Below are 14,757 nucleotides of genomic sequence, written 5' to 3' on the forward strand. Positions count from 1 at the left end.
AAATAGAAAAAAAGGGTATATAAAAAAAAAAAGAAAGAAAGAAACATACAAAAATTCGGTTGGGATATTTAGTGAATGAATTTTACACTAACTTATCCTCATTTTGCCTTGAAACTTATTTTATTTTTTTTAATATCTATTTAAGAAGAAAATGTGCTTATCATTTTTCTTTGCTTTTTTTTTTTTGTTTTTTAAAAAAAATGATACCAAAAAAATTATTAAAAAATCAGATGGAATTTGATTGATACTGTTAATTCATTCATACCCCAATTTTCTTTTTTTTTTTTTTAATATATATATATATATATATGTGTCCGAAACAGAAAGTTCTTTTCAGCCCTTTCCCTACCCTACCTGACCTCATAAAAGAGCTGAAATTAAGAATTGCAGTCCAGGCAATGATCATCAACCTTGTTGCCAAAATAAAAATTAAAATAAAGATACAAAAGAAAAAAATAAATTTAAAAAAAATTTTAATGGCTAATGACCTCTTAGCCTAAAAAAAAAAAAGGAAATGTAAAAATCAATATTATTCCTTGTTTGTTTTTTTTCATTTCTTTTTTTCCCTTTTAAAATCTCACCCCTTTTTTAAATGTTTCTGTTTTTATTTTTTTTTCATGGGGAGCTCTTATAAAAATATTTTACTTTTTTTTTTGTAATTGTGTGATGCGCAAGAATCATTTCATGAGAACAGGTGTAAAGTCTGTTAAATTATTTAAGTTCTCGTTCCCCCGTTCCCCTCCCACTACCATATTCGCACCTGCGAAGGATAGAGGCACATTAGGGATTGGATTGGATGGCTCAAATTGATTATTATTATTATTATTAAGGCTTTGTCACCTGGTAGATTAATTAAATTGTATGCATTTTTTTGTTTTGTTTTGTTTTAATTATGCCAACAAATTCCAACACAACTTTTTGTTTATCATTAAACATTTTCTCTCTTTCTCTCTCTCTTTTTCTTTCTTTTTTTGGTTTAACTTCTTTCATTCATTTCTGTTTTCTTGTTTGAAGGAATGGGACAGGAAGAAGTTTTTTTTGAAAGAAACTCTTCCTTTGTCTTCACTGACTGTTGTTGGTTATCCTTACAAAGAACATGTGTCAGACAGTCAGACTTACAGAATTGTATATTTATATTTCCACAGGATCCAGGGGAAGGGTGGCATGGGAAAGGATGGGTTCTCTCTTCAGTTGGAAGTTATTTGTAGATACTTAGAAATGGAGAGAAAGAAATGAATGAGAGTAACAGGGATATAAGAAAGAAAAAGGTCACCTTAAAGAGAGACCAGAAAAGAGTACTGAAGAAAGAAAGGTTAGTGCGGAGAGAGACATAGGGGTTAGTATTAGGAGGAAGGTTAGAATAGGAAAAGCAAGAGACAGTAGAGAAGAGAGGTAGAAAGAGAGAGAGATCAGTATGGAGAGGGCAGAAAGGTCAGAATGGCAATGAAGGGGGAGGAGAGGTTAGTAAGGGGGGGGGTCAGTATAGAAAGGGGTGGGTGGGGAAGAAAAGGAGAAGTTAGTACAGAGGAGCAGAGAGGTCTGTATGGAGAGACAGACATACACACACATAGAAAGAGAAAGATAGGAGAGGTAGAGGGTGGAGGTAAGTTAGGACTGCTGTAGAAATATAACAAGGGGGGATGGTTGAGTGAGGGTTTTAAAACCATAGTTGACTGATTATTTTCTGCGATGTTTGCGATAGCGGTGCCGACGATAGAATGAGGAATGCAGAGCTGCTGCACTATCCTGAGGTAAGCTTGTCAGTGGAATGACACGTTTGTGCACTTCTTGCACCTGTGACTCTGGCACCCAGCAATCAGGGAATCTGCAAGAAAAAAGTGGAAACAATATTAAGTAAATATATGCAAAAAAAAAAAAGAAAAAGAAAAAAACGCGTCCATAAGATAAATCTGTATTGTTTGATAAATGAACGCACAATTTAAAAAAAACAAAGAAATGAATACTTTTAATACACAGATAATGTTGAATTTATTCGTGGTTATCTTAGAAATAGGCCATTTGGTTCAACCATTTGACATCTCCAGTGTTATCTTTGAAGATGCTGAAGAGCTGAAACAAATAGCCTATTTGCAAGATAATACACATATATACATACACACATACATAAACATAATCAAATATGCTTATATATGTATTGTATTTATACAGAGAAAGACAGATTTATATATCATCCTCATCATTTTAACATCCGTGTTCCAGGTTGGCATGCTGGATGGAGCTCCAGTGTCTGCTTGGCATGGTTTCTACAGCTGGATGCCCTTCTTAATGCTAACCACTTTCCAGCATGTACTAGGTGCTTTTCCCAAGCTGCCAGCACTAGCAAGCTATGAATCCTGAGGGGGTAACTTTATGCTAGAAAGTAAGGGATAAAAGGCAGGAGTAAATGTGGGAGAAGTGGCCAGAGGCCAGAGCAGAACAGGTTTCTTGTTGTACAGGAGCTACATGACTTACATTTGAGAAGAGAGGGTGACAGCGATTAGGTGGAGCCAGAGTGGAATAGTGTATGCATGTGTGTGGAGTAGGTGATGACTGATAGTGCTGAGAAGTAGAATAGTAATGATGAAACAGTAGACAGGAGAAGCACAAGCAAAAACAGCATTTATTCAAAGAGGATAGATACATAACAGAAAAATATAATACTGCAAACATAGCCAGGCACAGAATCTAAAACAATGTAGATTTTGAACATAAAATATTAGACCGACAAAAAGATATGGTAAAGAAAAAAGAAATGGTAGGTCTGTGTGGAAGAGTAAAAGAAATGAGCACATATATAGCCAAATAGTTGAGAAGGCTGCCTGGGTTAACTCAAGCCTACTGAGTTTAAAACTGTGGAAGTTCAGTTGATTGAACAGTTCAAAGATACTGACATGCTGATTTTACTTGAGGGATACCCTTTTGCTACCATTTTTCTGTTGAAACATAATGTTTTTGTTCCAGTTAAGAATTTAGTAAAACAACTTTGTCATTATGAATTTGGTGTTTGAAACATAAATTAACATGTTAGGGGTTTTGGTTGCTGTTTATATCATAGAACCAAGAGCAATCTCAGGCAAAAGGGTTAAAGATACAAGTGTATGTAGAACACATTATAATTGAATGACTAGATCTGTTGAAAAAAATGGAATTTTGAGTGTGAATGATAGATGAGGCATGCAAATTACACTATGTATAAGAATGACTATGTATACAATGCAGTGGGGGATAGGGAAAGAAAATAAACTGAGGGAACCTGTGTGGTTGTTCAATCTGTTAGAAGTAGCAGTCAAATCTTGCTTAATGTCCTAAAAAGCAAAGGACAGGGTGCTTAACATACTCCTATTGACTGACGAGAAAAGAAGAGAATATAGTCGTGGTTGGAGTGCCTTTGTTAAAATGTCTGCTCAATCCAGGCTAACCTTGGAGTAAAAATTAAAAATAAATTAATAAACTGGATGCCATATAATTTCTCAGGTTGTTAAATAAGAACCAAGAAGTAGTTGGGGTGAGGTTGGATCTCAAGATGCTGAATTTTGCAAATGAGATGATACAAACTGAGAGATGTGGTAACATGTCATAAAACTGATGTCAGTATGAAAAATACAAACATTGAAAAGGGAAAAAAAGCCCAGCAACTACCACCACCAACAGAGCCTCTATGCAGTTGCTTGACTTGTTGGAACAGCAACCAAAACCCCTTACAACCTAGTCTTAAAAACAAGAAAGGGCACATAAATGTAGTCTTTGACACATTTTGTCTGTGAAAAGATGAAAAACATCTATGATCGTAAGTCTACCTGATTAAGGTTGACCTGGAGCTAACCAACAATAACAAGTGTTAAGTGGATGATGTGATAACAAAACTGTAGCTATTGATAATACAGTAGCCTTCAAATATCTCCCAATCCCAAGCAGTCTCCAAGACATTCTACCCTATATTCATTACAACCAAAGTGAAACAATAAAAATAAGTATTATTTCCTCCATTTCCATGCCACTAAAAATTGGAGAAGTGCATCTAATCAGTTGTAAGGAACCCTTGCAAAAGCAACTTATGAGAAATGCTAACACTGAATAATGTTTGCTGTTCACATATATGTGAGAGCAACATCCTAACCTATTGGTTAGGTTGTTGTGCTCACTATCATAAGATTGTGATTTTGATTCACAAACAAGGAATCAAAATCACTAATACTGTATTGTGTTCTTGAACAAAACACTTCATTTCACATTGCTCCAGCCCATTCAGCTGTAAATATTTAACCGTATGCCAAACTGGCATCTCGTTCAGAGGAAAGTTAGCCCTCCTACTTGGCCAGCAGGGTGGCATCATTCAAAAGCTAAAACAATGTAAGGTAGAACTTTGTGATCAGAAGTGTATATTAACATCCAATAGTCTGGTTGTTATAGTGATATAATACATAAACATATATCACTAGTTATTGCTAGAGGTATGTTAATTGAGAATTTTTACTTTGAGGACAAGGCCAGAAATACTGGAAAAGGATAGAGTTGATTATAAATGACAAATGTATATTACAAGTACTTTTAGGTTTCATGAAATCCAGACAGATTTCATGAAACAAAGCTTTGTTTAAAAGTAATTGCTTAGTCAGAAAAAGAAAGCCAGCATCAATAACTCTTATAAGGCTTCCAAGACTGATGGGAGGGAAACAGGAAGAAAACACGAGTCATTAGTTGATAATAAAGTAAATGCATCAAGAAACTGAGTTAAGCCCAAACTGGAGACCTGGTCTTTGCGCTTCCAACAGAGGGACTGAAGGAACACAAGGTCAAGGAAGTATTATTAAACCATGAGACAAGACTAAGCATGATTAAGAAAAAAAGACATGACTAAATTTGAGATACTGGACCACCCAAAATGAAGCTAGATTTTGAAGATGAAGAAAAAAAGAAAGAAAGAAAGAAAAAGAAAAAGAAAAAAAGTTTTCAGAAAATTAAGACTTATTTCTTACTCCACTACGTACCAATTTCCAGACATCACTATCATCATTAGATGCTTTATTCTCTGATGTGTACATGGTACCAGATTTGAGTTAAACTCGGAACTTATATTCCCAAGAATAACAATATTCTTTTCCTCTAGGCTACTGATGTATACACATGTGTTGGTGGCTTAGTGAATAAGATTATTACTATTAATAGATTAATACTCTTTATACTAAGCAAAATTATAAACTCAACTCAGACAAAAAAAAATCTATAAACAAATCTAGTATATCAAAGCCATGGAAAATTTGGGCCCTTTCAATACTTTCAATATATTCTGCTTACAGGGAAATTGTATAACTACAATATAACTAGTATTTAAACAGTAAATGTAACATGAAATAAATTCATTGAAAACTACATAAAGTAAGGCAACTGCACCTGGCATCACTAAGAAACTGTGTCAGGTGTTTTAAGTGCCAGGTGAGTGAGGAAACAAGTTCCCTTTGATTGTTTGAGATTGTTTAATAACTGTTAATAAAAGTGCAGTTCCATATGATTACACCTCATTAACAATCAAGAGGTCACTTTTAGTTTAGTTTTCAAAGTTGATTGATTTTTTTGCCTACCATTATTATTGCTGAAAAAAAAAAAAAACCCCAGAAAAAAGGATAAAAGAAAAATCAGCAAAAGCCAGTGAGGGAGCCTCTTTATGGTTACTTGACTTGCTAAAAATAGCAAGCAATTTCCTTCAAAACACAAGTTACCATTTAAAGGAGACATTGGACATCATAGATAAACAAATGAAAATATTTTGAGACGGTTAGAACTTTCTCATCATGGGTTTGTGTTGCTTGACCATGTTCGATCAGGGCAGAACACTAAAAATAACAAGCAATATACAAAACAACTGCACCTAGATTATGATTTACAAAGCAATTTTAGTAACTGAAGCTATTACTAGCAAAAATTCTGATCTTGATGTGATTCTTGAGCATACCACTGAAATTTTCACAATTCCTTAATCAATGCGACTGATTGTGGCAGAAATAAACTGTCAGTTTTCTCCAAGCCAAAAAGATTACATTACTTCAGTAACTCTTTCTGAACATCAAACCATCTATATATGACTCGAGAATTAGATCATATCATTTAGAGGTTTTATTTTGGCTTTTCACTCTTGGCATGAGATGGTATGGAAAGATTTTCAGGGCAGATGTTTTACAGCCAAATACAATCCTGCTGTCAACATTTTAGTTGCCTCTTATGAAACATAACTAAAGAGACACAATGTACTCATTCTGCTTATTTTGTTGCTGTCAATATCATGTTATTTATAGTGGAGTTTTTACAGCTGGAAAGCACCTTACTGTGTGAACTAGGTGCATTTTATCATGCCACCAGCACTGGAGAGATCATCACTGACAAAATTAAAGATTATCTCTACCTACATTGCCTCTGGTCATTCTTTCCTTTAAAATATCATTTTTAGAGCTGGTATGACTTGTGTGGTTAAAAAATTTGCTTCATAACCATGTGGTTTCAGGTTCAGTCTCACTGTATGACACCTTGGGCAAGTGTCTTCTATTATGGCCTCAGTTCAACCAAAGCCTTGTAAATAAATTTGGGGAGATGGAAACTGAAAGTCTGTCAGATATGTGTTATCATCATCATCTTTTAATGCTCATCTTCTATGCTGGCATGGATTGATGGTTTGATGGAATCCAAAGGGTTGGAAGACTGCATCATGCTCTGTCTGCTTTGGCATTATTTCTGTGGTTGGATGTCTTTGCTAAAACAAACCATTTTAACAGAGTTTACTGGGTTCTTTTTCATTGCACTAGTAGCACATGTACCTTAAGATATCTTTTCAATTGAATGAGGCTACAGAAGAAATGAAGCCAAATTTACATGAGGTGATGAAAGAATAAGAAAGAAGAGGCTAGAACAGGTTGTTTGCTGTGGAGAAGTGATATAGCTGCTCACATTTTACAAGAGTGGGTAGCAGTAATGAATGTGTGGAGCTGGAAAGGGAAATTAAGATAGCTGTGATGTGTCAGGGTGGGTTCTGGAGGAAGAGGAACAGGAAGGGTGGATGTTACTCTGGAAAATTTGGATTTGTCTTTGTTCAAAACCTATCATAGTCTATTTCCAATTTAAATCCAATATGCACCTACAGAATGTGCACATGTGTGTACGTATGTGTGTGTTTGTACCTCCTTGTCTAAACACTGTATGATAGTTGTAAACAAGTGTCATTATCATATAAGTAGTGTCTTTTAATTCCATTCTTCCATGAAAACATGTCTAACCATAGGGAAATATTACCTTTTTGGGAAAAGAGTTGGGGATGGTAACAAAAAGGGCAGCTGGTTATAGAAAATCTACATTAAATTTCATCTGATCCATGCAAACATGGAAAAGTGGATGATAAAGTGATGGTGATGAGGAAAATTAAGATGATGATGCTCTTTCTATCATCTATTATTTTACACTGTTTTAATTCTCTGTGGATTGCATTTAGTAAAGAACCCTTTTCATATAAGACTACCCACTTTCCTATATAGTTACTTTCACTATTTGACTATTTGGTGTCTTTGGTTATTCTTGCTAGAAATTGAGGACACATGGACATAAATAACATTATCTCTAATGGAAGGAAAGAGCAGAGAGAACTTTATAGTGGTGGACCGAAGCTGTCTCCATGGCATTTAAGAGGTGGGTATTTAGCTCCAAAAGGTAGTATCATGATGGTGCTTATCTTATGGAGTCAGGATAGGTGGGGGTAAAGAGTGTGAGCCAAACCAGCCACCTGCTTTGTGCTTTTGTTCTAAGGGTACTAAAAGAATGGAAAAAAAACAAGAGATAGGATTGATTTAAAGCAAAAATTTAAATCATATTAAGTTTAAAATATTTGCTTTTAAGTCTTCACTGCTGTTTTTGAGATTCAAGTTTAAGTCATCATTTCTAAATAAATCATCTAAAAAATTCAATCAACTACCAGAATAACTACCTTGAATTAGGAGTGACATGGCCTGTAATATCAGATGGAAAGATCAAAAGAAGATTTCATCCATAAATTATGATTTCACAAATTATGTTCATACAAATGTTGTAAATTAATTGTTTAATTAGTATTTTCTCAGGTTTCATTACACGTTTCATATACAACAAACTATATTGAATCAATGAAATAAAGCAGTTATGTTGAAAAGTTAGTTTGACATCCTACTAAGAGATGAATTAATTCTGAACACACAACTAATTAGGAATAAAATATTGCAATTAATTGCTTGGATATAAGGGACAAAAACAACTGGTGTGTTTTTATATCTGGGACAAGGAAAACTAGTGTGTATTGATAACACTGTGTAACACGATTTTTGTACTTGAGTAGCAACTGTTATTTCTTATTTGTTTACCCCTAGAAAGCATGAAAAATAGCTACTTCCTTCAAACTTTACTTTTGTTACATTTATTCAAACCCCATAGAATCCCTCCCAACAGATAGCTATGATGCTCCCCCATTACTCCTGCTCATCACCAAAGATGCACAAATTTGTTAGTCACTAAGGGACATGCTCAAGTGGTTAAGGTCAAGCAATTGACAAACAGATCTGTGGTATTGAGCAGAATATTTGCTATAATGATATTTCTGCTTCAACTCAGCACTGAATCTGTCTGAAATGTAATGGAAAACAAGTCAGTTTCAAAACATTGATGTCCATGTCTCAAAAGTAAAGTTTGAAGGAAATAGTAGTCGTTTCCTTTGATTATTGGAAATAACACTTACTGACCAAAGACAAAAAAAAAAAAAAAAGTTACATAGTGTAATCAGGTTAAGGATTATTTGTGGGTTTTGGTATTTAGAACAAGAATACTTACATGTTCTCAGGTGTCCAGTGTAATAAAACTTTTATTTTTCCAGAGTCTTCTCTTCTTCTTGCAATCACCTAAATATATAACAATATTTATTAGTGTTTGTGAGTGGTGTGTATGCATGTGTGTGCACAACATGTACACACAATCATCTTAAGGGAGGGTTCATACTCTGAAAATGTCAAACATGTTTCAGCTACCTTGGGCCTTGTCAGTAATATGCATTCACTAGTCATATCATCATCATCATCATCGTTTAGCGTCCGTTTTCCATGCTAGCATGGGTTGGACGGTTCTACTGGGGTCTGTGAAGCCAGAAGGCTCCATCAGGCCCAGTCAAATCTGGCAGTGTTTCTAAGGCTGGATGCCCTTCCTAACGCCAACCACTCTGTGAGTGTATGTCTGGATGAAATCTGATCTCTCCAATACAATGAAATATAACTTGATTGATATTGCAGAAAGCCAGCAGGAATGAATAAAACTCACTGTACAAAAATGAAACAGCATGAAATTAAAATAGTCATCTATGTGTCACACTTAATATATATATGAGGGGATACCCAAAAGTAACCAGAAACATTCTCTGTGGGACAAGCCTGTTGTAGTTCTGGAAGTCACTTCAGGCATCAGTCTGCAAACCGGTACTCTCCACTAAGGTCATATGTGGTGTGTCTTTGTTTTGCAGTGCTTCTCTTCTGTCTCATTGATTTTTGTGATGGCTGAAATGAAGGAACAGTGTGCTTCCATGATCTGTTTTCTGCTGGGGAAAACAGCAGCTGAAACAGTTGTCATGCTTCAAACAGCTTACAAGACTGTGCTGTGAGCAAAACAGAAGCTTATGAGTGGTCTTCACAATGTAAGAATGGTCACTTGTTGCATGAGGATCAACCTTAGTCAGAGTGAGCGTTGACCTCCCGAACGAATGAAAACATTATGAAAATTCATGAACTGATCTTGGAGGACCGTCACCAAATAGTTGATAAACTTGTTGATATGACTGGTGTGTCCTGGGGCTCCTGCCAATGAATTTTGAGCAAGGAATTGTGAATGACGAGTAGCAGCAAAATTTGTGCCTTGCTTGCTCACGGAAGATCAAAAACAGTCACAACTGAATGCATGTTGTGAACTGAAAGAACTATTCGGAAGTTGATCCAGACCTTATTTTCAAAGGTTATTGCTGATGATGAAAGCTGGTGCTTACAGAATTTGCAGATGTGGGAGAAGTGAAGAAAAAAAAAAAAAATCAATGGAGGTGTTAAAAGGCATCACTTTGCAAGAGTTCCAGCACTGCTTCCAACAGTAGAAAATGCATCTGGACCAATGCATTGCTTTAAATGGAGAATACTTTGAAGGTGATAAAAGTGCAAACATATAAAACCAAAGAGAATAAAATAATATTGCAAAATTCCAGTTTCTTTTGGGTACTCCCTTGTATGTATGTATGTATGTATGTATGTATGTATGTATGTAAATATATATATATATATATATATATACATACACACACATACATACTGATGAAAGATATTGTGTTGTGGTTTTTGTCTGAGAGGAAATCTATTTATAAACGTCTTTAAAAGTATAACATGTCTGGCATTCTCATGGATCACTGCTGAGTCAATGTTTGTCTCACATGATGTATTTTTAACACAGCATAAAACATCAAAGAATATATATATTCGCAGTAACTAAGAGCCCAATTAATAGGTGTTAACACATAGTAAATCCAGAGAAGGAAAATTGCATGAATACATATATCCAGCTTGTACAGTTAAGAGCAATGAATATTTTGAATAAAAGGCAGAAAAATGTATGTTTCAAATAAATCACAATTACTTTCACCAACTGTTTAATTAGGGGTATCTATCACATATATATAAATGTGTGTATGACTGTGTCAATTCATACTCCATATCTTTGCATGAAACTGAGTAAAAACAAGGAAATTTGTTGATATTTCTTAATAATGAATCAAAAGTACAGGCCTTTCAAGGATGAGAAAAAAACCCCTTTACATGAAAAAACAAGAAAGGGTTAGTGACAGGATTGATATCCAGCAATAAAATAAGTATTTGTGCAACCCATGCTAGCATGGTAAAAGTAATGATAAAAAAAGAATGAATTAATAAATGTTCCACATCATACAGCTTAATAATGAAAAAGTATTAAGTTCCTTCAAATCATTTATTATTCTCAAACTAATTGAAACAGTGTAAAATTCGCTAGAAATGAATTCAGAAAAAAATCTCTGAAATACAGCAAAATTATTAACATTCATAATTACACCGACGATCATTGTAGCTGAGTCAGAAAATACATTCACCATCACAATCAACAACTATGAACATCAGCTAATGAGGGAGTCTTTCACATTACTTTGTGACCTGCTAGAAGTCACAACTAAATGTTCCTCAAACCACACCCTAGTATTTTAGAGGGGCTGGAGGATACAGGAAAATGTGGTTATGGGAGAACCATGCTTCGAATACCTTTAGTTGTAGGTATACACAATTAGGGCTGTCTTGGTGCTTAATAACAACAAACTGGGGGAGGGGGGCTATGAAAGAGCCTTTATTTGGTTGCTTGATCTACTAGAAATAACATGCCACTGTTTTAAAAAATTAGGAAGAACACACTGAATTATGTTATTAGAGATCAACTATGCTTGGAAAAGCTGGGATGTTATAGCTAAAATACTTTAGATCATAGAGCTAATTTGTCAAGGTTGACCAAGAGTAAAGCAACTGTCAATGGTGTACTAGTAATGTAATATGGTCCCTTTTGTCAAGATTCTGAATACCATGCAAAGGTGGCAAGAAGTAAGAAGAATCTGGTGGACAGACATTGGTTCCTGGATTTTCAGACTGAAAGACAGGAAATTCATTCAGTTAGTCCAACCTAGATGACAGCTTTTGATTTTCAATTTACACACTAGTTCACAGGATAATCACACTGGCCTTTTGAATGTATGAATAAACATCCATATAGCACAAAATATCACACTGAAGCACACAGGCAGTTAGTACAGGTCAATTATGTCATAACAACAGGATTCAGGTAGAGAAAAGGTATATAGGAAGACATTGACAGATATTGCTGAAAATATTATGCCTGCTTGCAATAACATTTTTGTTGTGTGAAAATAAAGGTAGACAAAATAGCAAAAACAAGGCCTCTTGCCTGTCAGAAAAAAACCCATATTTGTCACCACATACAGAGATAATTCAAAGTATTTGGCACCGACTGACTTTGAAAAGATATAGTTCATAGAACAATATTTTTATTGTCATTTCTTCAGTGTATTTTATGCATTTTCACCAAGCTTCTCTCTCTCTCACTCAACAGCTGTCTGAGACAATACTTAAACTTAATTCCTGGCCTACATATATAGAAAATGTTGAATTGAAATGCTTAGTGACAAAATTTATTTTAGCTGAATGCAAATTTATTTCCCATGAACAGGTAGTCTGACATTAATTTCACTATTTCCTTCTGTAAGAGACAAAGTCATCAGATACAAACTGAGAAATCCCATATAATTTTTCTTTAACACAGGTAATTGCTTTTCTTCTATCAGAGCTCAGCAGCTGTTTCTCTTTGAGCTAAAAATTTGTTAAAAGGCTAACAGAGAGCAAACTCAAATTTTTACTGAAGCAATAGGAGATAACACATATATATATATATAAAAAATGCTTAGTTTTAAGTCTAAGTGAAATATAATTACTTGTGAAGACTGTGATAAAATGTTTTACATTGGCTGCAACAAACAACCTCCAAGCTCTCTCACCCCACCACTCCACCTCTTCATAGCGTAGTACAGGTTCTAGCTAACATCAGCTGAGATACTGAAAGGGGTAGGGGAGGGTAAGTTTTATGTCTATAATTATCTGTACTCAGCGCCCCCTTGACACACTAAAAAGTCAGTAACAGAACACTGCTTATAACTTAGCTAATTATTTAGGCCTTCTGTTACGGACATAGGTGGTGGTGGAGCATTTAGAAACTGTTAGGTTGGAAAATGAACATGAATTGATTAAAAGAGAAGAATCTGTCTCTCTCTCTCTCACACACACATACTCTCTCTCAATATAATTTACTAAAAGTGTTAGTATTGGTAATATTGGAGGCACAGATAACTGAAATATTTATTTTCAAAAGTGGCATATGAACACAAAACCATTTTTCAAAGGTAGGGTAGCCGTATAGTGGATTATATTGACCTTAGTACTCACAGGTACTTTATTTTATCAAAGTCTAGAAGGATGAAAAGCAAAGATGAGTGAGATTTGAAGTAAAAAAATTAAACAAAGTCACTAAATACAAAAAGGCATTATGCTCTACCCATTTTATGAAACAATTATCTAAATTTCAAGAATAATAATCCTTTCTACAATAGGCACAAGGGCTGACATTTTGGGACAGGGGGTTAGTCAATTACATCACCCCACTCCTTATTCAATTGTTACTTATTTTACTAACCCCAAAAAGATGAAAGGCAAAGTTGATCTCAGTGGAATTTGAACTCAGAATGTAAAACCGGAAGAAATGTTGCAAATCATTTTGTTTGGCATGTTAATGATCCATCTTGCTCACTGCCTTAAATTCAGGAATAATGAAATAAGATTCCATATCAATTTTAATTCTAAACCTCTCAGCTGGCACAGAACCACTTCTCTCAGTATAACTCCATCTCTGATTTATTTGACAACCCCACTAGTGTTAGGGCCATGTAAAAAGCACCTATACTGGTGCCACATAAAAAACACCCAGTACACTCTGTAAAGTGGTTGGCATTAGGAAAAGCATTCAGCAGTAGAAACCATGCCAAAGCAGACAATGTTGCCTGGTGCAGTTCTCTGGCTTGCTAGCTCCTGTCAAACCATCCAACCCACACAAGCATAGAAGACAGACATTAAATGATGATTTTTCATGTTTGAGACACACTATTTCTATGTTAGTAATAGGTAAGATACTTGGGTGTTTTAAATGTTACTTTGTAACCATTGGAGATATACACCAGCCTACACACACACACACCATATAAACTTGTGTAAAAGTCAAATTTTTTAGACCATATTTTAAGGTCAAATTTTTTAGACCATTTCTTAAGGTCAAATTTATGGGGTCGACTATTACATAGATACTACTTTTGAGGGGCTGAAATTTAAGCTAGAATCCAAAGTACTGTGTCAGCAGTAGAAGCCCAACTGATGTCTAAGCAAATAAAAACAAAAGCAATGAATTATAGTAATATTACCAATTCTATGCATCAAAATACATGTCTTAGTAAATAACAAAACCCATAAACAAGACCATATAACTCTTATAAATATTTACATGTTCTCTTTTATTTGTATCCATCAAACTTAATAGACTAGCTGGGTGAAATCAATTTATATCTCATAATTATGTTATATTACCACCGGTAACATATCTACCTAGTATTGGCATGCAACTACCTACCGTAATACAGTACATACAGCTGATAACTACTCGGCAAGTTTCAAAAAACATTGCAGGATATCATGTGCAGTTACCAGTAAATGTCCATAATATGGTGTAGAGTTGTTAATCTGGAGCAGGGATTCCCAAACATGGAAAACCTCAGGGTTCCCTGAAAGTTATCAGAGGTTCCACATTTAAAAAAATAATGTTGAAGGATTCTGTGGCAAAAAAAAGTTTGGGAATCACTGATCTAGCGATGAACTAAATATTTTTAGGCTTACTGAAATCACGCTTCTGTATGAATTCATACAATGGTGTTTGCTGTTGTTCGCCAATAGTGCTGTCTGTGAAGCATGTTCCTCACCATGTAAACAGTTGAGCATATGACACATGTGTTTATTGTATTTGTAGATGAGGAAAATATAAAGGCTGCATGGGAACCACTGATCTAGCGATTACTTGAATGTTTTTAGGCTAATCAAA

The 14,757-nt window shown here is 34.8% G+C and overlaps 1 protein-coding gene across 3 annotated transcripts in view; it reads right to left on the reverse strand.

The window, feature by feature from the left end:
* Window positions 1-584: 584 nt before the first annotated feature.
* The window catches only part of LOC115211137 (zinc finger protein aebp2), a 185,229-nt gene continuing 171,056 nt past the window's right edge, over window positions 585-14,757 (reverse strand). For 2 of the 3 annotated variants that reach the window (XM_036502260.1, XM_029780084.2), the window contains exons 6-7: window positions 8,836-8,903; window positions 585-1,825 (exon numbers count right to left, since the gene is read on the reverse strand). In XM_036502260.1, the coding sequence (XP_036358153.1) occupies window positions 1,678-1,825; window positions 8,836-8,903 (216 nt within the window). In that variant the 3' untranslated portion in view covers window positions 585-1,677. The remainder of the gene's footprint in view (window positions 1,826-8,835; window positions 8,904-14,757) is intronic. The other variant, XM_029780083.2, reaches the window with a different exon arrangement.

The sequence above is a fragment of the Octopus sinensis genome, linkage group LG4 (genome assembly GCF_006345805.1).
Source record: "Octopus sinensis linkage group LG4, ASM634580v1, whole genome shotgun sequence".
NCBI lineage: Eukaryota > Metazoa > Mollusca > Cephalopoda > Octopoda > Octopodidae > Octopus > Octopus sinensis.